Source organism: Eleutherodactylus coqui, chromosome 13 (genome assembly GCF_035609145.1).
Source record: "Eleutherodactylus coqui strain aEleCoq1 chromosome 13, aEleCoq1.hap1, whole genome shotgun sequence".
NCBI classification, from domain to species: Eukaryota; Metazoa; Chordata; class Amphibia; order Anura; family Eleutherodactylidae; genus Eleutherodactylus; species Eleutherodactylus coqui.
The window spans coordinates 35,508,237-35,531,922 of NC_089849.1; the positions used below are offsets into that span (position 1 = coordinate 35,508,237).

General features: G+C 43.1%; 1 protein-coding gene across 1 annotated transcript in view; it reads left to right on the forward strand.

Annotated features, from left to right (window-relative positions):
* Window positions 1-23,686, forward strand: part of LOC136587582 (serine/threonine-protein kinase 17A-like) — a 44,866-nt gene extending 21,180 nt beyond the window's left edge. Inside the window, exons 2-7 of the mRNA XM_066586259.1 lie at window positions 7,167-7,379; window positions 15,887-16,031; window positions 16,946-17,072; window positions 19,646-19,694; window positions 20,093-20,272; window positions 21,369-23,686. Of these exons, the coding sequence (XP_066442356.1) occupies window positions 7,167-7,379; window positions 15,887-16,031; window positions 16,946-17,072; window positions 19,646-19,694; window positions 20,093-20,272; window positions 21,369-21,621 (967 nt within the window). The 3' untranslated portion in view covers window positions 21,622-23,686. The remainder of the gene's footprint in view (window positions 1-7,166; window positions 7,380-15,886; window positions 16,032-16,945; window positions 17,073-19,645; window positions 19,695-20,092; window positions 20,273-21,368) is intronic.

Here is a 23,686-nt window from a genome sequence, read left to right on the forward strand (position 1 = left end):
TAAACACTGCTGAAACTTGATGTGACATTATTTACGTGAAAAGTGCCAAGTTTTGGTGCATTTTATGACGAGATCTAGATGCAATCACATTAGTAACTCGGCTCCAATGTTTTTGCATCCTGATGAAAGGCACTTTACTGATTTATGTATTGGGGGAGGCAGAGGCGTAACTTCTGGGCCCCAATGCAAAACCTGTTACAGGGCCCCCAAATATAATGCTTTATTCATAGTACTGGGCTCCCTATATGGAGAGGAGAGGCCTTATGGGCCCCCGAGGCTCCTGGGCCCGAGTGCAACCGCATCCCCTGCACCCACTATAGTTACGCCCCTGGGGGGAGGAGGCAAATTTACCATTAGCACAGAAGGCTGCAAGACCAAGAACTGATACAGATCCTGTTTTTCTGTCCTGCTTTATGTACAATATAAGTCAACAGTAATAAGCAGCATGTTGGCTCAGTGGTTAGTGCTGTAGGCTCAAGCCTAACCGAGGACAACATCTGAATGGAGTTTGGATGTTCTCCCCTTGTTTGCATGAGTTTCTTCTCACACTCCAAAAAAACATACTAATTGGTCAATTTAGATTGTGAGCCCCAATGGGGACAAAACCTTATGCTCTGCAGAATATGTTATGTGCTATATAAATGAGCAAAATAAATTAGAATCCTTTTACTTCTTTTTCTATAAAGGTATCTTGAAAGAAAAGCGGAAAAAAGTAAAAAATAGTACATTTCACCTTGATGTAAACAGAAGCATGTTCCTCGGCACTCATAGATATTTAAATAAAATTTCACAACTGTTTATGCTAACCGCATAAAAATACAATGTTCTTAGCACACATCAAAACATGTGGGCCCATCCGGCACGTCCAGGCGAACCCTATTGAAAAAGTTCCTAACTCTATAAAACACCTGTCTTTGGGCCAAAGACCTCCAAATGAACTTGTGGAGAACTGGATATTTGGGTACATGCTCTCATTGAAGCACCTGGTGAATGGAGTGCACAACTAAAATGCAAGAAGCCACTTGCACAGAAATGCACAATCCGCAAAAAACAAGTAAATTAATGCAAAGGTAACCATAAGCCATGGCTGCAACAAGTACAGTAACAGAAACACATGCCTCAGAACTCATACATATTTTTTTTGTCACCGCGATGCAAAAACATGGTGTGAATATTTGTATGTGTACACATAATATAACAATATCGAAAACAGATGTGATGTTGCTTCTTATTAATTCATGGGTTACTAATGAGCAATTTTTTTGTCACTCACATGGTTGAAATAGCAGAAGAATAGAATAAGTCAGTCTGGTATAAAATGGTATTAACATAGTCTCAAGGGAAATGTAATTCAATTATGGCTGCACCTCTGGGGATAAGTATAAGAAATTTTGGAATAAATCTGCTCTCCTGCATTCTTGTGTATCTGACCTTGAAGATGAAGGTCTCGGATCGGGCACCTACAGGGCACAGGTGGAAAGCATTAGCATGTGCTAGAATTCCTTGCAATTCCTGTTAGTAGTTGACGGCCATCTGTTAGTCTGCACCTCTTCGCTCCTGTTAACCCACAAGGTTAATTTGTTTAGTTAGCTGCTCTTTTCCAAGCAAACAGTTTTCTTTCCCTTCTGTATACAATGAAATTGGGGAAAGACATCTGTCATTGTACAAGGATTGAAGCGGGACAGTCACAGGTTGGACTGCACACAGTAGAATCATTGTTATGCCTTTCAGACGGCCGTCATGCAAGCGCTATTATAGTCTGTGTTGTGACCGCAATGCCCGGATTTTCTGAATTTAGATCATCGTAATCTCAGAGTATGAGCTGGGCTTCCACAGCCTGAATGTTTCCTTTTTGGTGACCTTAAAGGTGCCCAGTTTCACACAAGGTCAATAGCGTGCAGCATTTACCATAGGAAACTGTAAAAAGTGATATCAGACAGCTACAGTCAGAGGCATTAGGTAATATTTGCACGGATGAGTACAGTTTTGGTCAGTGATAGTTTCCCATGCGATTTTTTCATACTCATTCTTTTTATCATGTGGTCCCCAAAGTAACCTGCGTTGGAAAATTTGGAGCAGGCCCCTCACCTCTCCCTCCTGTTTCCGTCAACTGATTACTACATGTAACTATAGTTTTGTTTTTGTTCCCCCTGTTTAGTAAACGCTGCGGAATATATCGGCGCTACATAAATAAAGATTATTATTATTAATATAGATATCAGCACAAAATCCATTGGAATATTAACATTTTTTAAATCCAAATTGCACCCTATAATGGGATAATATGCATATTGGAGTCTTATATACCGTACAGTAACCATATTCCATAGTCTATGCAACAATATGGTAAGTTTATTAATACTAATTTACTGCCCGGGTCAAAAAGAGGGATATTTAAGGGGGTTACACCAGAAAACACTTTCATCCACGATCCATACCTGGGCAGCATCGGTATCTTGTTAGCTATTATAGTAAATATTCGGCAATCGCATTGGCTCCACTCGGAGATAAGGTCTTTTGTTCTGAGGTGTGGAGTCAGTCTGCGGCATGCCTAGACATTTCAAGGTCATCTGTAAGTATGATGCCTGATCTTAGCCAACAGTAACCAAGATAATCACTAGAAGCGAAGGCTTTCAGGTAACTAAAAGATATTACATCCAGGCTAATGCAATTATTTCCATTACTACACCTGGAAACTAAAGCAGCCCTCCAGTTTTAAGACAATATTCTGTATCTGGATCGGAGGGTGAAGGGCTTATATTTTTTGTCACGTAAAATAATCGCACCGGGAAAAAAAGAACATATGCGACTCGATTACGGCAAATCGTCATTCATGCGATTACATAGCACATAGGGCGAACATAAAAAACGCGTATGGTCGTGTGAGGGAGTTGTGAGGACAACATCTGCATGGAGTTTGTATGTTTATGTGGGTTTCTTCTTCATAATTATCCTTATTAAGACGTTTTATGGCTCTTAGTGCTATGCACCAATTTTAGCGGTGGCGGTGAAGGTTTGGTTCAATATAATTAGTTTTGAACCAAACTTTTTGCCGAAGTCCAGCGAACTGTCTGAGCCAAAGTTTCCAAACGTTCGCTCAACACCACGACTACCGTATATTACTATTAATGCAATCTCGTATTATCAGAATCTGAGGATCTGACCTAAGCAAAAAAATACTCCAAAGGTTGGTTGGTAGGAGGCTGTGAGTCTACTTGGAACTCCTACATTATGAATAGTTAAGAAGTTCTATAACACCTTTTAATCTTGTATTTCCTCTTTACTGAGAAATGCAAAGCAATCAGAAATGGTGCATTAGCAGATGTGCGCGGCGTGCGTGGGATGTGCGCAGCATGCGTGGGATGTACGCAGCGTGCGTGGGATGTGCACGCTTCACTGAAGAGAACCTGACTTCCTCTCTCATCTTGAAAAAGTTTTATCATGGCTTCCAGAATTTGTGTATTGTATTCACATAGCCAATGTTACAGGGAACCTGTCAGCAGTATTTTCACTATTAGGGAGCCCACCCACTGGCGATTTTTTTTCCTTTGCGTTTTGCGTTTTTCCTGCAGAGCAATTAGAATTGAATGTACTCCTGTCCACTGGCGTTTTGCGTTGCGTTTTTTAACATAGGAACTGTCAGTTGCATATGTGTCCTTATTTTTCTCCTAATGCACCCATGAAAGTCAATGGAAATTAATGGAAAAGCCGCGAAAACGCTGCGAAAACGCGGCAAAAAACGCCGCGGAAAACGCGGCGTTTTTCACGCACGAAAATCGCAAACGCCAGTGGGTGGGCGCCCTTAAGCAGCGTTATCAATCATGTTGTATTTGTCTGAAAACAGAGAGAAAGTGTCCTCCCAAATTCTTACTTTTAGATTTTGGCGCCCTGTATATAAGTGCCCAGTTTCAGCTCCTCCATGCATCATGTCAAGATCCACACCCGATCCTCTCGATCGTCTTCCCTGGATCCCAAAGCCAATGCTTGTTGAACTGAAATCCTGTGCTTGCGTCTTATGGCCCTCTCCCTGGGTCTTCCGGCTGCGATGCTTGTATAGTGCATAGGTTAAGTGAACTGTATACACCTCAATTCACTGCGTATGTGCCTCAAGACGTGTGGAGAGGGCCATGCAGCGCATGCATGGTACATGTGTGTACTGGATGCAACATGAGTGATAGTCTTCTGGTAGTGAAAATACTGCTGACAGGTTCATTTTAAGCAAAGTTCCCGGGGGGCATCTATTTTTTATAACCGGGAAACATTTAACAATGATTCTAATTATCTTGTGCAGTTCTTTACAGACACATCAGAGGTCATGTAGCAAAGACCAAATCGGGCTCCCCATTACAGTACTGGGTTTTGCCAGCCAAGAGGTGATGGTCTGGTGTTTCTTTCCCTTTCCTCCCCATTTACATGACTTTTGGGCCAATACCCCACCTTCAGTATGAGAAGGAAGTCATAGAGTCATCTAGGACTAGGCCTTCACCCTCCATAGGTTTTATAGTGGCCACATAAGGTGTACATTCCCAGGCATGGCGTAACCATAGAGGATGCAGGGGATGCGGTTGCACACGGGCCCGGGAACCTTAGGAGCCCATAAAGCCTCTCTTCTCCATATTGGGAGCCCAGTACTATGAATTAACCATTATAGTTGGGGGCCCTGTTACAGGTTTTGCATTGGTGCCCATGAGCTTCAAGTTACGCCTCTGCCCTCAGGTACGCTCCACAATTACGGACTTGTGAGTTGCAAGTGTTTTTCGGACTTCTGCCATGACTTCCAAACTGTCTCCATCTTCACTATTGGCAAGTGGAATATTCTTCTCCCATTTTCTCATACGACCATGTGAATGATGCCGTACTGTGAAATAACACAAGTCTCTGTACAGGTGGCTTTGTATTTTTATTGGTATTAAAGAGGAAGTCAGCTAGGCTTATAAAGTGTTGTGAAACATTGACATCCTACCAATCTGGAATCATCTTCAAAAAAAAACAATTACCATTACTCGTCAGCGTCAAAACTAGAAAACCAGGTTCAAGAACTAGGCTTCATTTTTCTTTATCTTTATCTCATTTCTTATGGGCTGAGGGGCCACAAGATCCAAGAGTAAAAATAGTCAAAATAGTCGCTAAAGCGTACAAACGACTGTAGTTAGTGTTCTTTTACATAGATAATTGTTGTTCACTTGGTCAATTTTACAGTCGCTGGATGAATTTTTGGGAGCGTTTCCACAGGCCTAAATATTGTTCATCGACTAGTTAAGGGGCATCAGATTCTTTGAAGTGCAAGGGCTTGAAAATGTCTACCCTTTCCCAACGTACACTCATTGGTTGCCGAGTCCACTGAATGCACAAAAATGTGTGCAAGCGGTCTCCCGAGTTATGTTTTGCTGCTGCAGTCTCTTGCTGGTTCGACTGAACAGTCGGTGCTGCCGCCACTCGTGCTTATCACCTGCAAGGACTTCTAATTCTTTTTTGTTCAGTCGTATTCAGACATGTATCCCCTTTTTTACTTGGCTCTGATGACAGAGGAACCGATAAGCATTACAAGGGAGGGCAAAATGTTAAAAAAAAGTTAGGAGCCAATCAGCATTCAGTGGGAGGCGCATGCTAAACAAGCGCACACCTCTCTGCAAAGTTGCAGGCTAGTTGTTGAAAGGCGATGGCTACCAGTTTACACCAGACAATAATTGATCAACCAGCGACTATCTTCAGGTGAGCTGAAACAAAGTGACTACTGAATGAATTCCGCTTTTCACCCAGTTGCTGGTTGTGTTTACACGGAACAACTGTTGCTTACATTTGCTCTGTTGAATGACTATGTTGACGATAGTTGTCCCATGTAAGGCCACCCTTACACGGACCAACGTTCCTGGCATCTTGTTGTTAGAGTAGTATACCCACTACTTTGTAGGCATTATTAGCAAGTTGGAGCCTTTACAATAGATCCAGGCTGACATTAACAGATCTCCTTAACAGTTGGGGATGGTCACCGTTCCAATATTTTTAATGGCATAAATAGCGCTGCAGCTATGCTTTGTGCCTTCCTCAGCTCCATTAGTGACTATTGTCGCTCCTGTAACTGTGGCTTCTATAGATGCTTCTCCTATGGATGCCCCAGCTACAGTGAAAAAGTGACAAATAAAAAGACCCATATGAATGTCCCCCAGAGGTCTTATATGACGTCATGGAGGACATAGATGGTGAAAAAAATAGTTACATCAATAAGTAATAAAAACGTACAGAATAAAATTAAAAAATATACAAAAAATAGAAAATGACCCAAAGCCGTCACTGTATGTGCCCTGTAATCCAAAAACCATACATATTATATATCGAAATGTCCGAAATAAAATGAGGAACCCGTTCCCATAATTTATTTTAGCGTAAATATACTGATTAAAAAAACTAAATGACTATAAATATTTTAAAAAATCTTTTTTTTTTTAAGCTTTTTACCCCCCGATAAAACTAAAAAATGGGGAAAAAAATCAGTGATAAAGATATTAAAAACTAGCCCTATGTGTCATGGAAAAAAATGCAGTAAAAAAATTTTTGGTAGCTGAAGGAAAAAAAAGTAGGGCAGTAAAACCACCACATGGGTAGAATACCTAAAAAGTGTCTGGTCCTTAAGGTACAAAACAGCCTGGTCCTTAAGGGGTTACACGGCATTGGTCATCACCTTTAAGCCTCCAAAAAATGCGTTATGGGGCTCAAAGGGGAGGGTGCGGCGAGCTGTGTTTCATATTTCAGCACCGTGTCGCCATGAAGTTGCCATGAGCACACAGCTTGACTCTTTAGACGGTCTTGTGCGCGCCCCTACCCGCAGCCATCTGAAGAGAGTCAAGCTGTGTGCTCACACCAAAGTTGTGGGGACACAGCGCTGGAGGGGGGCACCCTGTGAGTATGTTGCACGGACATCCCGTTTCTTCGCCTTTGAGCCCCATAACTTAGTTTACGGGGCTCAGAGAGGATGGCAAGTTGCGTTCTAAGTTTTCAAACCTCTGTAGCTGTTATCTTTCTCACGGCACAAGATAGTTTTTACAATAAGTTTCCCCCATTAACTTGCAAAACAGCATTTCCTGTGTCTCTCGTGAAACCTTCGTTGTTACCAAGAACAGGATGGAGAAGTCTTTTAATTATCTCTATTTTTATTCTTCTGTTTTTAGGGGGAAATTTGCAGTGGTGAAGAAATGTGTAGAATTATTGACCGGCAAGGAGTACGCTGCAAAGTTTTTGAGAAAACGACGAAAGGGGGAAGACTGCCGCAGTAGCATCATCAACGAGATCGCCATTTTGGAAATGGCTCGGTTCTCACCCCATGTGGTGAATCTACATGAAGTCTTCGAGACCAACAGTGAAATCATCCTCGTCATGGAATAGTAAGTATTGGCGTCATCTAGATCTGAAGTCTATAGCTGTCGCAAGGGATCCTGGGTAATGCATATTTGCTTGAAATTCATCTTGCAACAGTAATAAATGCACTTTATGCACTTTTACCTTTTTCATAGAATTTCTCCTTGAGATGTAGACCTGTGCTATGAACCGACATAGGTGCTCAAAAATGTAATGATGATAATCGCAAAGCGTCGATATGGGAAATCGTTACCGCATTGCTCTACCATGTCATATCTTTCTGAGAAATGTATATTCATGTCTGTCTTAGCTGAGCCTAGGTAACCACATCCTGCCCAGCGCACGTCTATGAAGCCAAGGTTTTTAGCCTTATACGGAACTTATGAAAGTATCTACGAAAATGTTGTGGTCGCACCTTGATTGTTGCAGAAATTATCGCCTCTCCTGACACCATTTTTATTTCTCAATAACATTTACATAAGTTTTACTAAAAAAAGGGTTAAGCGTCCAAAAATCTGATTAATCAGGCAGCAAGAGAAAATCATACGTTTTGCCCTACAAACCCTCCTGTTCACTTCTGGTACCTTTTTGAATTTGTCAGGTGGAGACAGACTGGTTGCTAGGGATGTTCTGCTGGACAACTGTTTGCAAAAGACTGAAGCTGTCAAGCTTTGTATCCATAGCAACGACAGTTCTTTTTCACAAGTCACCCTCAGCTACCAATAAGGGCTCGTTCAGATGAGCGCTGTCCGCGTGCATTGGAGGTGCGCACAGGACGTGCTTCTATAGGAGCCAATGGGTTCCTATAGAAGCCTTCACATGAACGATTGTTAGACGCACTAAATTTGCGCATCTAACAAAGACAGGACATGCGGGTGCAAACTCACATCTAAACTCTGTGGTGCGGGCAAAAAGATAGGACATGCCCTATCTTTGCTGCGTGCTTTCCATACACTGCAATGGGAGCTGGAAAACATGCACCTCGGATCGTGTGAACGGGCTACTTCATGTAGCTGGAATTAACCCGTTCATGCGATCTTTAGAGCAGTATAGCCGTGACCTTTGCACGCGGCTATACTGTAGACGGACAGCGCTCGTGTGAACAAGCCCTAAACCTAAGAGGAGAAACCCTTCAAAAAGTCAAGTGAAACACCTATGTAGTAGCTGCTCGCTCTCCTATACACCCTATTAGGGCATTGGGAAAGTGGTCATCTGGACCAGACAACCCCTTAAAATGTGCTATTTCTACTATCTCGAACCAGAGCCTCCTGCAAAAGGAAGGGATGCCCATCCACAGACAGCTGTTTCTGGGGTTCTTACCCCTTGACAATACAGAGTAGGGTAATTGGTTGGTTGGATGAGGTGCAGTTCAGGGGAGGTACTACGCATTTAAATGACCCATTGGAGCGTTGCCTGAAAATAAACCTCATACCCCAGCTACATTTCTACCATGAGAAGCATTACCCCTGTGATTTGGAAGTTGTTGAAAACTTTTTGTTTTACCATTTTTGGGGGAAATGGCTGACCACCAATGTGGCCTACAGTACAGAACCCACTGAGGGGTCACTGACCTTCCACTGTTCCTAGTTTTTGCATGCCTGACTCACATGCTGCTGCGCACTTAGGCCTTAGGTTGTCACTAGAGATGAGCGAGCGTACTCGGTAAGTAAGCGAGTATCGTCCTTTTCGAGTACCTGCCTGCTCGCCCGCAAAGATTCAGGTGCCGGTGGGGGTGAGCGCTGTGTTGCGGGAGTGAGCAGGAGGGAGCGGGGGGGGGGGAGAGAGAGAGAGAGATCTCCCCCGCCCCCCGCCGGCACCCGAATCTTTGCGGCGAGCAGGTAGGTACTCAAAAAGGACGATACTCGCTCGAGTATCTGTCCTTACCAAGTACGCTCGCTCATCTCTAGTTGTCACTCAACCTTCCCCAATCTGGGAGCAGTGATGGAGACCAAATTCTTGGGCGCAACTCGCATTGGATAGCACTCAATCACACCATCCATTCGTCATAGAAGATAGGAACAATTCAAGGACTTTTACTAGATGATTCCCTGAGAGCGAGACGCTCCTTAATAAAGACACAGCAGTAAAGTAAGTTGTGCGGAAGTTGACCCCAACAGGAAACAAACAGCCAGACGTATCTGTGAGATAAACAGGATTATGACATTCCTCCAAACCACAGATCGGACTTTTCTGTACCGCACAGATGAATGTTGGGCCAGGTGCTGCGTACATTCTCCCGCAGATTAGCCTCGCACCGTATCCCCGGCTTATTCTTTGATTATTTTTTTTCCATGACGTCCTATATACCCAGCAGCTGGAGATGAGACGGCCATGAGGAAAAAATGATTTTAATTATTTCTTTGTCAGTTGGCCTTGTGCTTGAGCTCTCATTAGCCGCTCGTGTAGACAGTAAATGGGACTTGCAGGCCTCCGGACATGGAATGCGCTGAGACAATAAATTCTCATAAAGGCATCTTATCGCAGCCAGGAAGGAGATTAACCAATTCAGCTCTTGCTGTTTTGGTGGATTTTGCTTGGGCCATGCAAAAGTCAAATATGTTTTATATCAAAGCACTTACAAGCAGATAGTCAGAAGACAGCAGTATGTGTTTATTATATCAGGGACACCAAATTCAGGGTCAGCTGACCCATAAGAACCCCTCTGCAGTTCCTAAAGGGCGGTAAATCCAGCAAACGACTCTAAAGAAGATCATTTGGCATTAGGAATTATCACTCTTGGATTAATTAACAAATACCCTGTTATGGCTGTTTTAGGCTTTTTACATTCAAACAGGTTTTTTTTCCTTCGGACCTAAAAAATTGGTCCAATTTTTCTCGCTATTTTCATGTGTTTTTGCAATTCCTATCCATTTGGCATTTATGGTGCTGTAGAGATATTGTTCCATCTCCCTTATTTGCATATTACCCAGAGGTGCATGAATGGCCTTAAAAGTCTCCTCACTCACTCACCGTCTAGAAAAGAAAAAGAAAGCATTCCTGACCCACGTCACAGGCCTCTTCTAGCCAAGCAAAAAACCTACTGCACACTAAACACCCCGAAACAGCTGTCTGTGTATGGATTCTGGTTTGGCTTTCAATTCCCAGTCATTTTTACAAGGCTTGTATAAAAAGTCTAACATTGACTTGCATGCTGTCTTCCAATAGGTGGCGCTGCAGAGATATTTTTCCATCTCCCCTATTCGCACTTGTTTTCAACACATGTAAAAAAAAAACGCGTCAGTGCATAAGCTCTGCACTTCTTGGTTCTATTTTTTTCATGGTCCCCATGGTTGCATACATCATGCAAGTGCAATCCGTTTTTTAACACACCCATTGACTTGAATGGGCAGTGTTCGGACCAAAATCACAGCAAAATAGGACAGGTTGCAATTTTTTTTCTCAGACTGTCCGTTCGAGTAAGATAAAACTAATGTGCATATCTATATTGAAAAGAATGTGTTCAATACTTATCTGAAAACTCGTAGGAAGCCCACGCCAACGAGGAGAACATATAAAGGATGTTGATCAGATGTTGATCCAACCCCTGCACATGTTCTTGCTACAGTAAGATAGGCCTCTGCTGTCTCAAGGTCCCCCAGTCTGCACCCTATGAAGGCCTTTTTAGACATTACTGCATTTTTGTGACATTTTGTCACAAAGAGGCTTTGGCCCTTCGAAGCTGTCTGAGGTTTTATTGGTAAAAATGAGTAATTCAGGTGGAGGAACAAGAACACCCGCCAGATTACCAGAAACAGTTACGGTTATACATTCTACATACAGCAATAACATGAAAGCTGAAGGGAATAACACTGATTCTCTGACAATGGCAGCTGTCAACTCAACAGTTGGTTCTTGAAGCTGATGTGTTGGAAGCAGAAAAAATTGGTGTAAGCATTTGAGCGACGTTGATGAGGGCCACATTTTGATAACTAGACAACTGGGTCAGAGGTCTTGTGGGATGCTCCCAGTATGTAGTGGTTAGTATCTACCAAAAATAGTCCGAAGAAGGACAATAGGTAAACCAGTGCAAAGGTCAAGGGCATTCGAATAGCATTGATGTGCATGAGGGGGGGGGGGGGCTAGCCCATCTTGTCCAATCCCACAGAATACATCCTGTAGCATTGATTGCTGAAAAGTCAGTTTTGTCAGCAAGACATCTGTAAGATATATCAGGAAAGGTTAGATTGAAGTGGCCCTGCAGTTTTGGGACAAAATCCAGTCCCAGGACCGGAGGGGAGGGAGGTGCATTACCTGGAGTTGTTCTTCTCAGTTGCCCCTCGGATCTGCCATTTTCTGGCCCTGTTTCCAGTTGTCCAAGATGGGTAAAACAATTTTCTAACTACCTAATGCACACTGTGCACTGCTCTCTGATTGACTGGCGCTGATCATATGAGCAGCTTTGACCAATCAGAGAACAGATATAGTGCATTGGTAGTCTAACACTGCCAGTGCACTGTGGGGATTAGGTAGTCTGAAGATTGCATCGGCCCTCTTGAATGCTTGAATACAGGACCCGGATTGGAGAACTGGCATCGAAGAACAACTGTAGGTTATCTACCCTCGTCCTGCTCCGCTCCTGGGACAGCATTTTGACCCGAAACTGGAGAGTCACTTTAAGTTAAGTAGCAAAATGCAGTAAGTGGGTAACATGAACGGGGTGTCTAAATCTGTAACGTTTGTAAGGAGAACGCCGCGGGCCTGGAGCGCATTCATACAAAACCCAATGTATGAGACAAAAAAGCAGACTGCAGCGGCTGGGACCTGATAGTCCGAGGGTTTGAAGGATATTGTGAGCTAATATTTGCAGCACCTTTTCCTGAAGTGGTAATTAGAATTTTCCATAGCGACGGAGGCATGTTAAGTAGTTCTCTCTGGCTCTTTTACCACTTCTAATCTAGCAACCCGAAGAGCCCTTTGTTTGACTTCTGTGACTCTGAGTGTGGAAACTTCTGGTTGATCTGTAACTTTGCAAAGTGATCACTAGATCGGTACTAGTCATGGCGGCTCGTCATAGCAAAACACAGAACCCCTGTTATACAGTGCGGTGTGATACATCTGTCTATCTTCATCCGTTTAGTCGGGGACGACTCTCGGACACTTTACGGATCAGCCCTCTCCATACGGTTCTGTTTTGTACTGCTTCATATAGTTCGATTATTTGCATGTTGGTGTCGGCCAAGCCAAGGCATGATATATAATATCACCAAGGGGTCATATATATCATATCTACAAGTAGGAACAGCGGGATACCGACTATGACGAATTGGGAGAGGGCTGCTTTTCTGCCATGTAGAAGAGCGTTGTTTAGGTTCAACATGCAGCTCATGGCCATCGTGTTCTACAGAATGTGTTACTACTAGAGATGAGCGAGCATACTCGCTAAGGGCAATTGCTCGAGCAGGCATTGTCCTTAGCAAGCATCTCCCCGCTCGGCAGAGAAGGTTCGGGTGTCGGCGTGGGCGACAGGTGAGTTGCAGCCATGAGCAGGGGGAAGAGGGGGGGAGAGAGAGATCTCCCCTCCGTTCCTCCCCGCTCTCCTCCACCGCTCCCTGCCCGCCGCCGGCACCCGAACCTTTTCTCTTGAGCGGGCAGGTACTCGCTAAGGGCAATGCCCGCTCGAGCAAGTGCCCTTAGCGAGTATGCTCGCTCATCACTAGTTACTACTAAGGTGATACAGAGATTGAGGCTATGTTAATGCAACAAAATGTTTATGTAGATTTCGTCAAACATTCTGTGCCAAAATGCACATGAAATCCATTCACAGATCAAGCTACCTAGTTCTATGAGAATTTTGCGTAGTAGTTCAATCAGGGTGGAATTTTCTATCGCGTCTATTAAGGAAATGATGCGTCACTTCTTGATGCGGATTTTGTGTGGACTTTATCCATTGAACTACGAAGGCAAAAATCTGCGCCTAGTTCACTGCGTGAAAAATCTACGGGTGGACGTGCAGATTTTGATGCAAATTTCCTCTTACATATGCATCAAATTTTCTACCACCAAATGCCAACTTGTGAACATAGCCTTATCCCCATTTAGACACAACGATTATTGCTCAAAATTCACTCAAAAGCCGTCTTTTGAGTGATAAGCGTTGTCTAAACTTGCGGCCATCGTGCACTGTTCATATACTATTCGCTCAGCGCTACCTTTCAGCTAGCTGAAAGTTAACGATGAGCCTTCTCAGTGCCGATCGCCGAGTTCTCAGCGGGATACTGCTGATACTATTGTTTTAGCTGCTATCCCGCTCAGAGAACACAGCAGGAGTATGCAGAAGACAGTGCTCCAGCTGTCTGCATACCCCACTCGGAGCGCTCAGCTGTATACTAGCTGAGCAATCTGTGAATACAGCAGAAGTATGCAGAAGACAGCGCTCCAGCTGTCTTCTGTATACCCTGCTCGGAGCGCTCAGCGGGACACCAGCTGAGCGCTCCATGTACACAACATTTCTCGGAGCACGTAAATGCACACAGCGATTATCGCTCAAAAGATTGTCTTTGAGCGAATTTTGAGCGATAATCGTTGTGTGTGAATGGCCCTTAAGGATCCTTTTAAACAGAGCGACTTTTGAGCACTTGAGCCTCCGACAGTTATCCGAAAGATCATCGCTCCTGTGCTTTCACTCCATGAACAGGCGATTGTTCATAGATGTTTATATGGGTCAATTTTCCAAAAATTTAGCAGGCTGCCCCCCCCTCAAGCCCCCCCAAGAAGAAATGGATGAGCAAACAAGGGGATAGGAAATTGGCCAAGAAAAGGGTATTAAGGGGGAAACATACATTGAACAGCAGCTGACCGACTGCCAGCCTGCTTCTTCTGGGGTCCGAGCGGCGGGCTCCAGCGCAGGATCGGGAGCCTCTGAAGTAGGTATGTCATTTTTTTTATTTTACACAATTTTAAGCCTGCGAATTTTTTTTCTGAAGTCCTGTAAAACCCCTTTAATTATATAACTGGTATCAGTTGGCATAAAATGACGCTGCTAGCTGTTGATTTGTCAGAAGATACGGAGTTGCTCACTACTTATCGCTGCCAATAGCAGAATCCGATGACAAGATCTGACTTGTATATTTGTGTTGGTTCAGAATAGCGTAGATACGGATCGTTCTGTACTCGCCGTGTGTTTACACTGTCATTTAGGAAGGGGAGCAAGATGTTTTCATAGCCAGAGGCCGTATGATTTCAGGAGCCATAAGTGACTCGTGTATCAAAAGTAATGTGATTTACTAGCCTGCACTGCCAATACCTTACTCTATAGGGAACTACGCCCATGAAGATGACATAGCGCCTCTGGCTTTATGTCATTCCCATTCATGTGTTGGGTTGCAATATGTTATTTTCATTGTAATGTTCTATGTGAGGTTTGATCCAAGTTGGTTTATTATCAGAGTTTTAATTTATGATTACTGTTTCCTAGTTGGCAAACAGGTTTTACTACTCTGGATTTTGCACTTTAAGACTTTTTTTTCCAGGTTCTAAGATTTTCATTACTACGGTGATTTTAGTTACTACGTGCATTAAGGGGTTTTATGATATAAAAAAAATATATGGCTGCTTTCTGTAAAAAAAACAGCGCCACTCTGGTCCGTAGGCTGTGAGTGGTATTGCAGCTCAAGCTATTGCCTATTCAAGTGAATGGCATTGAGTTGCAGTACTACATGCAAACAAGAGTGGCGCTGTTTTGGGGAAAACTACTATGCTTTTTTTTTCTTTGCCATTTTTAAAATCTCCTTTTAATAATTCCTTTGACTTATCAAAGTAAAATAAGACGTTTCCTGACATCCCAATAAACATGAGGCTTATAAGAGAAGAGAAGGGTGGAGCGACTCCTATTGAGGATGTGATAGTCAGAATAGTTTTTTGTGGAATAGTTAGTAGGGTGCTGCCAGTCCAATTACCGTCACCATAGGGACATAGAAATGCTTAATCGTGGGTGCGACCCTTGTAATGTAAAGCACAAAACAGTAAGGGATTAACCCAATTACTTCTTTATTAATTAATTGATAGCCAGCACAGCCCCTTCTTCAAAATGTTCGGAAAGAGTACAGGGATGTTACTAGATTTTCTTGTCTGCCATTTCTTCTTTCCTGGGAGTACAGGACAAGAATATCCAGAAACATCCCTGCATTCTTTCCATCCGTTTCTGAAGAAGGGGCTATGTCCCCCGAAACGTGTTATTTGTGCTGGCTTCCTATTAATTAATAAAGAAATTGAGTTAATCGATTTGCTTTCATACCGCACCAGGTTTAGTGATTGACACCTGCCCATTTGGCCTACGGAAGTGGAAATAACCCGTCCTGTATTTAATCACACGGATTAATTTATGTGTCAAAGCCGGAATAGTCACTCTGTGGTTGGAACTTTGCACGTAGATTAAAAGCTTCTTAATGAGTGAATTACCAAATGCGTTAGCAGAACACAGAACCCGTGTTACACAGTGTGGGGTGATATATAATTATGTATAACTGGATACACAAGATCACAATCTTCGGGTGTTCTAATCTGTATACTAATCATCATTTTCTTCCTCTCCTAGTGCGGCTGGTGGCGAAATCTTCAATCAGTGTGTGGCTGACCAAGATGAAGCCTTCACAGAGAAGGATGTTGTGCGGCTCATACGTCAGATCCTGCAGGGGGTGCTATACCTACACAGAAATAATGTGGTCCACCTGGACTTAAAAGTAAGGACACCATATATCTAATCTAACATAATTAGAAAGCATTAAATGGGTTATCTAGGGTCTTTTCAACTGATGACTATCCTCTGGCTAGGCCATCAGTAGTTGATGGATGAGAGTCCGCGACTCAGGACCCTGGTCCATCAGCTGATTGTCCAGCCCGCTGTCCAGCGCAGTGGGCTGGCCGTTGTCATTAGCGGACAGGCAAGAAAGTGGGAGTACCAGCTTTACTCTCATTAAAATCAGTGGGAGCACCGCTATTCCATTTCTTGCACAGGACGGAATGTCAGGAACAGGAAGTGGAATAGCAGTGCGGCACTCCCACTGATTTCATTGGAAGTGGAGCTGGCGCTTGCACCTCCTCCCTTGTCCACTGAGGACAATGTCCGGCCCGCTGCAGTGGACATCGGGCCACATGATGGACGAGGAAGATTCCCGTCCATCAACTACTGATGGCCTATCAAGAGGATAGTCATCAGCTGAAAAGAGCCCAGACAACCCCTTTAAGTAAGATGAGTTGTCACTTAGGATGCTACTTTATGGTCTTGAGAGCGAAATTCAGCCCAAATGACCTTCCCATCGGTCATGGATACATGTAGAAGGTCACGTTGGGGAATGCCGTGACCACCACTGATTTTTAGAATGGAAGGTCTCCATACTGTAAACCGGACAATATCGTGAGGAAGCTCACATTGATATGATTGTCAGGTCCGATTTACAATACAGAGACCATTCATTCTAATTAGCGGTGGGCCTAAATCAGACTTCTCTCAGTATTTTGTCACATGTATCTATGACAGATCAGTAGATGATTTTGACTGGATTTCCCCTTTTTTATAATTGATTTTGCAAAGTGCTGCTTGTCACTGTCTACACTGTTCTTAGTAATCCTGTTTTCTTGATTTCCCCTATTACAGCCTCAGAATATTTTGCTTACTAGCAGTAATCCACTGGGAGACATTCGTATTGTAGACTTTGGTCTGTCTCGGCGAATTGACAGCATTAAAGAGGTGCGAGAGATACTCGGGACACCAGAGTATGTAGGTAAGTAACAGCGATTAATTACAAGTGTTCAAGTACTCACCGCATGCCCAGAAGCATTGTCGAAGGAGTTTTCTGAGACTAAACTATTGATCAGCAGGGGTCCATCCCTCGGGATTCTCTCCAGTAAGTGGATTATAGTGACAGCACTGCTTAGGTGAGTACCACAGTCGCTTTGGTTCATACGAAGCACAGTGCTGTACATCGTATAGTGGCCATGCCTGGTATAGCAACTCCATTCCATTCACTTGAATGAGACTGAGCTGCTTTCAGACCGATGAATATGATGTAACAGGCCTGAGAAGAGGCACTGTGCTTGCCTAAGCACCCTTACCTCTTTAGAAAGCTGATAGGAAAGGAATCCCGAGCCGCAGACCCCTCCAGATCAACTATTGATGACTTATCCCGAGGATAGGTCATCAGTGGTTTAGTTCCAGAAAGCCCTTTTAAGAATTGTGAGTTTTTTTGGACTGAACTGTTAATAACCAAGACTGATATTCAGACTTGTTCCGTCTGAGTTAAAATGTAATTTGGTCTTAAGTAATTCTGGCATATTTACAGGATGTGTTATAAATTCCTGAGGGCTTCAGGTCTAAACTCTCAGACCGTCACGTTTCCTGTGTGCAGCGGCCATGGATCAGTGCACTGGGGTCAACACAGTTACTAACTTTAGTGACGAGGTGGCCTTGCAAGTAGCACTTAAGTTTTTCGCATAGACTTAAATGCAACTACAGCCACCTCTCTGTTCCCCAGTACGTGAGGATCCAAGACCTGGTTGTCTGTATAGTGTGACAACACTTTGTTCTTTATGTCTGCACTGGATATTTTCTATATTGTGTAACAGCACTTAACACTGTAGATTATCCCTGTACTATGATATATAATTACGTGCATTACTGTACATCTATACTGTGACATCACCGGGTATCATATACCTGTACTATGACATCACTTTGTGCATTAAATCTGCACTGGGCATTCACTTTGTGCTATGACATCACTGATTAGATTATCCCTGCACTGTAACATCATTATGTCTGTACTGTGACATGACTTTGTGCATTATTTTGTCCTGTGACATCACTGAGTACATTACCCTGTACTGTGGCATCATTGTGTTCATTATGTATTGGGGCATCAATTTCTGTACTGTGACATCATTGGGTATCATATTCCTGTGTTACGACATCACTTTGTGCATTAGACCTGCACTCGGCATTCCCTTTGTTCTGTGACATTACTGAATAGATAATCCCTGTTCTATAACATCATTGTGTGCATTATGCCTGCACTGTGACATCACTGAATACATTATCCTTGCACTGTGACATCACTGGGTATCATATCTCTGTGTTACGACATCACTTTGTGCATTAGACCTGTACTGGGCATTCCCTTTGTTCTGTGACATTACTGAATAGATTATCCCTGTTCTATGATATCATTGTGTGCATTATGCCTGCACTGTGACATCACTGAATACATTATCCTTGCACTGTGACATCACTGGGTATCATATCTCTGTGTTACGACATCACTTTGTGCATTAGACCTGCACTGGGCATTCCCTTTGTTCTGTGACATTACTGAATAGATTATCTCTGTTCTATGATATCATTGTGTGCATGATGCCTGCACTATGACATCACTGAATACATTATCCTTGTACTGTGACATCACTGGGTATCATATCTCTGTGTTACGACATCACTTTGTGCATTAGACCTGCACTGGGCATTCCCTTTGTTCTGTGACATTACTGAATAGATTATCTCTGTTCTATGATATCATTGTGTGCATGATGCCTGCACTATGACATCACTGAATACATTATCCTTGTACTGTGGCATCATTGAGTGCTTTATGTACTGTGACATCACTGTATGCATTATCCTATTGCAATCATAAGCTTTTCACAATCTAAATTTGCGTACTTAAAGTTAAATTTAAGGTTAGGGCCAGAAGCTCACGGGTGTATCTGCATTGTGGAATCCGGGACGGGCATCCCCCTCCAGATTCTGCAGCAAATACTTCCCATAGACATGCCATAGAAAATCGTTTTTCCCTGTCCACAAGTGGAAATCACTTGCAATTTTCCGCCCGTGAAGGGAAAATTGCAGCATATTCTATTTCGGCGCGGATGGCGTCCATTGAAGTCAATGGAAGCCGTCCGATCCGCAGCTGTGACTGCAGACAGGCCATGGAATCCGCGTCATCGCCTAGCGACGTCATGGCGTCATCTGTACTCGCCATGTGCTCCGGCGCGATGCCGGCACATCCACAGCACAGACAAGAAATTACCCTGACATGTACACAGGGGTCACCATCCGGGCGCCGGGCGGATTCCGCATGTGGAATCCGACCCAACTGTGTGCATTCAGCCTAAAGGTTACATTTTGCTAGGAGCTCTTGATTACTTGTTGCACCTTTTGATGCGGACAGCCAGTGTGGAATGAGTGTTTGAGAACGAAACACAGAAGTCATTATATGTAGTCATATAGTAAAGATGTGGTAAACACAATAACAAACTTAAGTTTTGAAGAATACTAAAATTTCATTTTTTCCCCTGCTTTTAGCTCCCGAGGTGTTGAGTTATGAACCCATCAGCACGGCGACTGATATGTGGTGAGTACAATCAGCCTTCATTATGAGAATATTATTCTGTAGTCCAAACGGAGATGATAATTTCCATCGTGACCAGAGGTGTAACCTGAAGCTCCTGGGCCCCGATGCAAAACTTGTAACAGGGCCCACAACTATATTGCTTTAGTTATAGTACTGGGTTCCCTATATGGAGAAGAGAGGCTTTATGGGCCCCCTAAGGCTCGTGGGCCCGGGTGCAACCGCATCCTCTATAGTTACGCCCCTGATCGTGACGTACAGAGCTTCATCCATCATGTTATCACCAATATCCTCTTCCAAACAATCAACGCCAGATTATACAATACTACCATAGATACACAAAACTGGACCAGTTGGGTAGACTGTATTTCGTTATATTTTTTTGTGTTTTTGTGTCCTAGGAGTATCGGGGTTCTTACATACGTCATGCTTACCGGAATATCTCCATTCCTGGGAGACACCAAGCAGGAGACCTTCCTGAATATTTCACAAGTGGCCATTGAGTACTCACAGGAAGAGTTTGAAGGAATCTCCGATGAGGCTATCAACTTTATTAAGTCTCTTCTCATTAAAAACCCCAGGTAACGGCCAATACAATTTGATTGATTAGTAATACATGAAATGCAGAGAGCCTTGTTGAGTATCAGAATACACTTCAGAGTAGGATGGTTTTCATGAAGATGATGGGCTGATACTTTGGAAATGTAGCCATAAAAACTACTACAATACTCTTGATATTACTTGAAATATGTTCTTTGAGTGTTCCACAGTCTTGAGGGAATTATACAATGTGTTGAGCAAAAGAGGGGTGGCTCCCTATATCGTTCCTCATTACTGGAGAGACAGTCGGACAAAGAAATGGCTGGTCCTCTCCTGTCTCGAGAAGAGATGGTCAATAGTTTGTTGGACTGTCAGAGGATTATACCTCTTTACCAAATGTTTATGTTGCTGTGTACAGAAACGAAGCATACTTTCTGCACAGTGCTGGCCTTACTTTACATGGCACCCTGTGCAGAATTTTTGTTGGTGCCTTCCATGTCATAAGAAAGAAAAAAACAATATATATTGCATGGATAGGCAGTCTGCCTGTATTTGTGCAGAAAGAAGCAAGACACCTTAGCATCATACCCACACTAAACAGCTCACTGAATAAATACGGTACCAGAACGAAGTTTATAACATAAAAACAGTACCAGAACCAAGCTCATAACATAAATACAATAGTAGAACAAACAACAAAACATGTGTACAATGCCAGAACCAAGCACAGAACATTAAAAACAGTACAAACCAACGTCAGTACCTAGACATAATACTAGAAACCAGCTCATAATATTAAAAAAAAAACAGTACAAACCAACCTCTGTACATAAATACAATACCAAAACCAAGCTCATAACATAAATACAGCACCAGAACTCAACTCATAACTTAATTACAGTGCAAACCAACCTCAGTACATATACAATACCAGAATCAAGCTCATAAGATAATTATAGTAGCAGAACTAAGTGATTCAGTTGCGGGATGCTGATCAGCTAACAGCACCTCTTCCCTGCGCATGCTGGCGGGTGGCACCCTGTATAACCACACAGTTTGAGTTAAGCTGATATCATGTGTTGTAACTTGTTCATAAATTTTGAAGTTGAAGTAAACCCATCTCATCCCTCTCTACAGGAAGCGGGTTCGAGCTGACCAGTGTCTTAAGCATCCATGGCTTTCTTCATACCAGGAGCCGGAACCTTTGAAGGCCATTACTTTTGAACAAGATGAAAGTGACCTGGAGTCGCCTGAAGCTTCGGGAGAAATTGTGCTTTTGGCCTCCTACACTGTTCATTGTCCATGCAGGGAAACCCTAGAGACTGACTTAAAAGGTGTAATGAACCAATTTACAGCCCTGAAGGAAATTCAGCCCGAGGTGGTGTGCTAACATCTGGAGGATCTTTGATTCAAGCCAAAGCAAGTTATGTCCGTCAAGAGTGGATTTGGACATCTACGTCTTGTACTAACACCAGGTGTCTTACATGCAGGGAATGAAACGGGTCCTTTCAAACTAGGCTTCAGTTGTTGACTTTCTTCAACCCTAGGCATTACTGTGTTTGTATTGCTGCCTTGTCGCCCGTGGATTATATTTGAATCCCAAAAGCTCTCCGTATTTAGGCTTCAGTCTTTGTTAGGATTGTATAACCAGAACTTTGGCTCTTTGAAAGGATATGAAACGTTTACAGACTCTGAAGTGCTCTTGGAGACGTCTTAAAGAGCTGGCGTTGTACCTCATCTGTCACACTTAACCCTCTGGAGATGGCGCTAAAATCTAGACTTTTACACTTAATATCAACATAGCCTACCATATTCTTCTGTTTGCTCCAAAATCCCATCTAATTTTTCCTTGACTTTGCATACAGAATTCATACCTCCCAGCACTTGAATCTCAATTTCTGCCACTAATCCATCAAGAAATGCTCATGTTGGGGCATATTTACATAAGCTCCTCCCTTTTGAAGGTCAAAAATCCAATGAAAAAGGGGGGAATGGGAGGTATGAGAAATAATGATTATGACTGTCCACAGAATAGGTCATCCACAGCAGATCGGGGGTGGTCTGTCATTCAGGACCGACACCAATCAGCTATTTGCTAGGCTGGTTCATTCATGCACTGAACCTATTTCTCCTGGCAGCAGACAGCACTGTTCCTACCATAGTGGCCTGACTTGGTATTGCAGGCTAAGTTCCTATTCATTTCAGTGGGATCTTGGCCTGCAATACCAAGCCTGACCCCTGCAGCAGGAATAGAGCTGTCTGCTTCCTGCAGGAATCGGCTCATTACATGAGAGCCTTGAAGCAGGGGTCTCTGGTGACAGACCCTCACCGATCTATTATTGATGACCTACAACTGAATATTATACGCATGCTATCCTCAGATGCCAGCTAAAGATCGAAGCCTTTTATATGTAATGACGCAATGATGAAATTGTATTTTATAGGGAAAATATTAATTTTGGGTTAGATATTGTAATTAATTCTTATTTTCAGACGTGGCACTTACAAGCGTGATCTGACGAGCAACTTTACAGTGGGGGACAGATGTTTGGCCTATAGGAGGCAGACTTCTGCCCGGCGTCCACAATGCTTTATCCTACAGCGTGGATGCATCTCATATATGTGTTTGCTTCATGCCAGACATTTTCACTCGATGGAGGTCAATAACGTCCATCACGGGAATATTACCGCCCCAATGGCTGTTGATACGGAGCACAGGGTGTATATCTAGTCTACGGTCTGCCGTTCTTAGGTACTGAAAATTGGCATTGCCAACACCTTGTCACATAAGTGTAACTTACTCACTTAAAATGTAAATATTCCCCAGCTGGGAAGTTCGTAGTTATGTAAAATATGATGTATTTATAAATGTGGTTTATTTTTCTAAAAAAAAAAAAATTGGACACAACTTTTTTTTGCTACTTTGGCCTCCATTAAAGAGGCAGTCTGAGGCAGTCTGATGTATTTTACATTAGGTTTATTGAAATCTCTGCTCCCTCTTTGTTATATATCCTCTGCACATCCGGCACGAGTCTATGGATATAGATTAGTTGTTTCATTCAATTTTACTCACAATGAGCTGTATAGACCATTTAATAATAAAGAAACAGCGCCACCTAGTGGACAAAATTATCATAAAGTTGTAAAAGTACTTGCATGTAAAATGTCGTAAGCTTTTTAATAAGATGCTAGGATAGAACAATCTGACAGCAACCATTTGCAGACTTATCATTTTAAAGGGGTGGTCTCGCGAAACCAAGTGGGGTTATACACTTCCGTATGGCCATATTAATGCATTTTGTAATGTACATTGTGCATTAAATATGAGCCATACAGAAGTTATTCACTTACCTGCTCCGTTGCTAGCGTCCTCGTCTCCATGGTTCCGTCTAAATTCGCTGGCAGCTTGCTTTTTTAGACGCGCTTGCGCAGTCCGGTCTTCTCCATTCAGCACG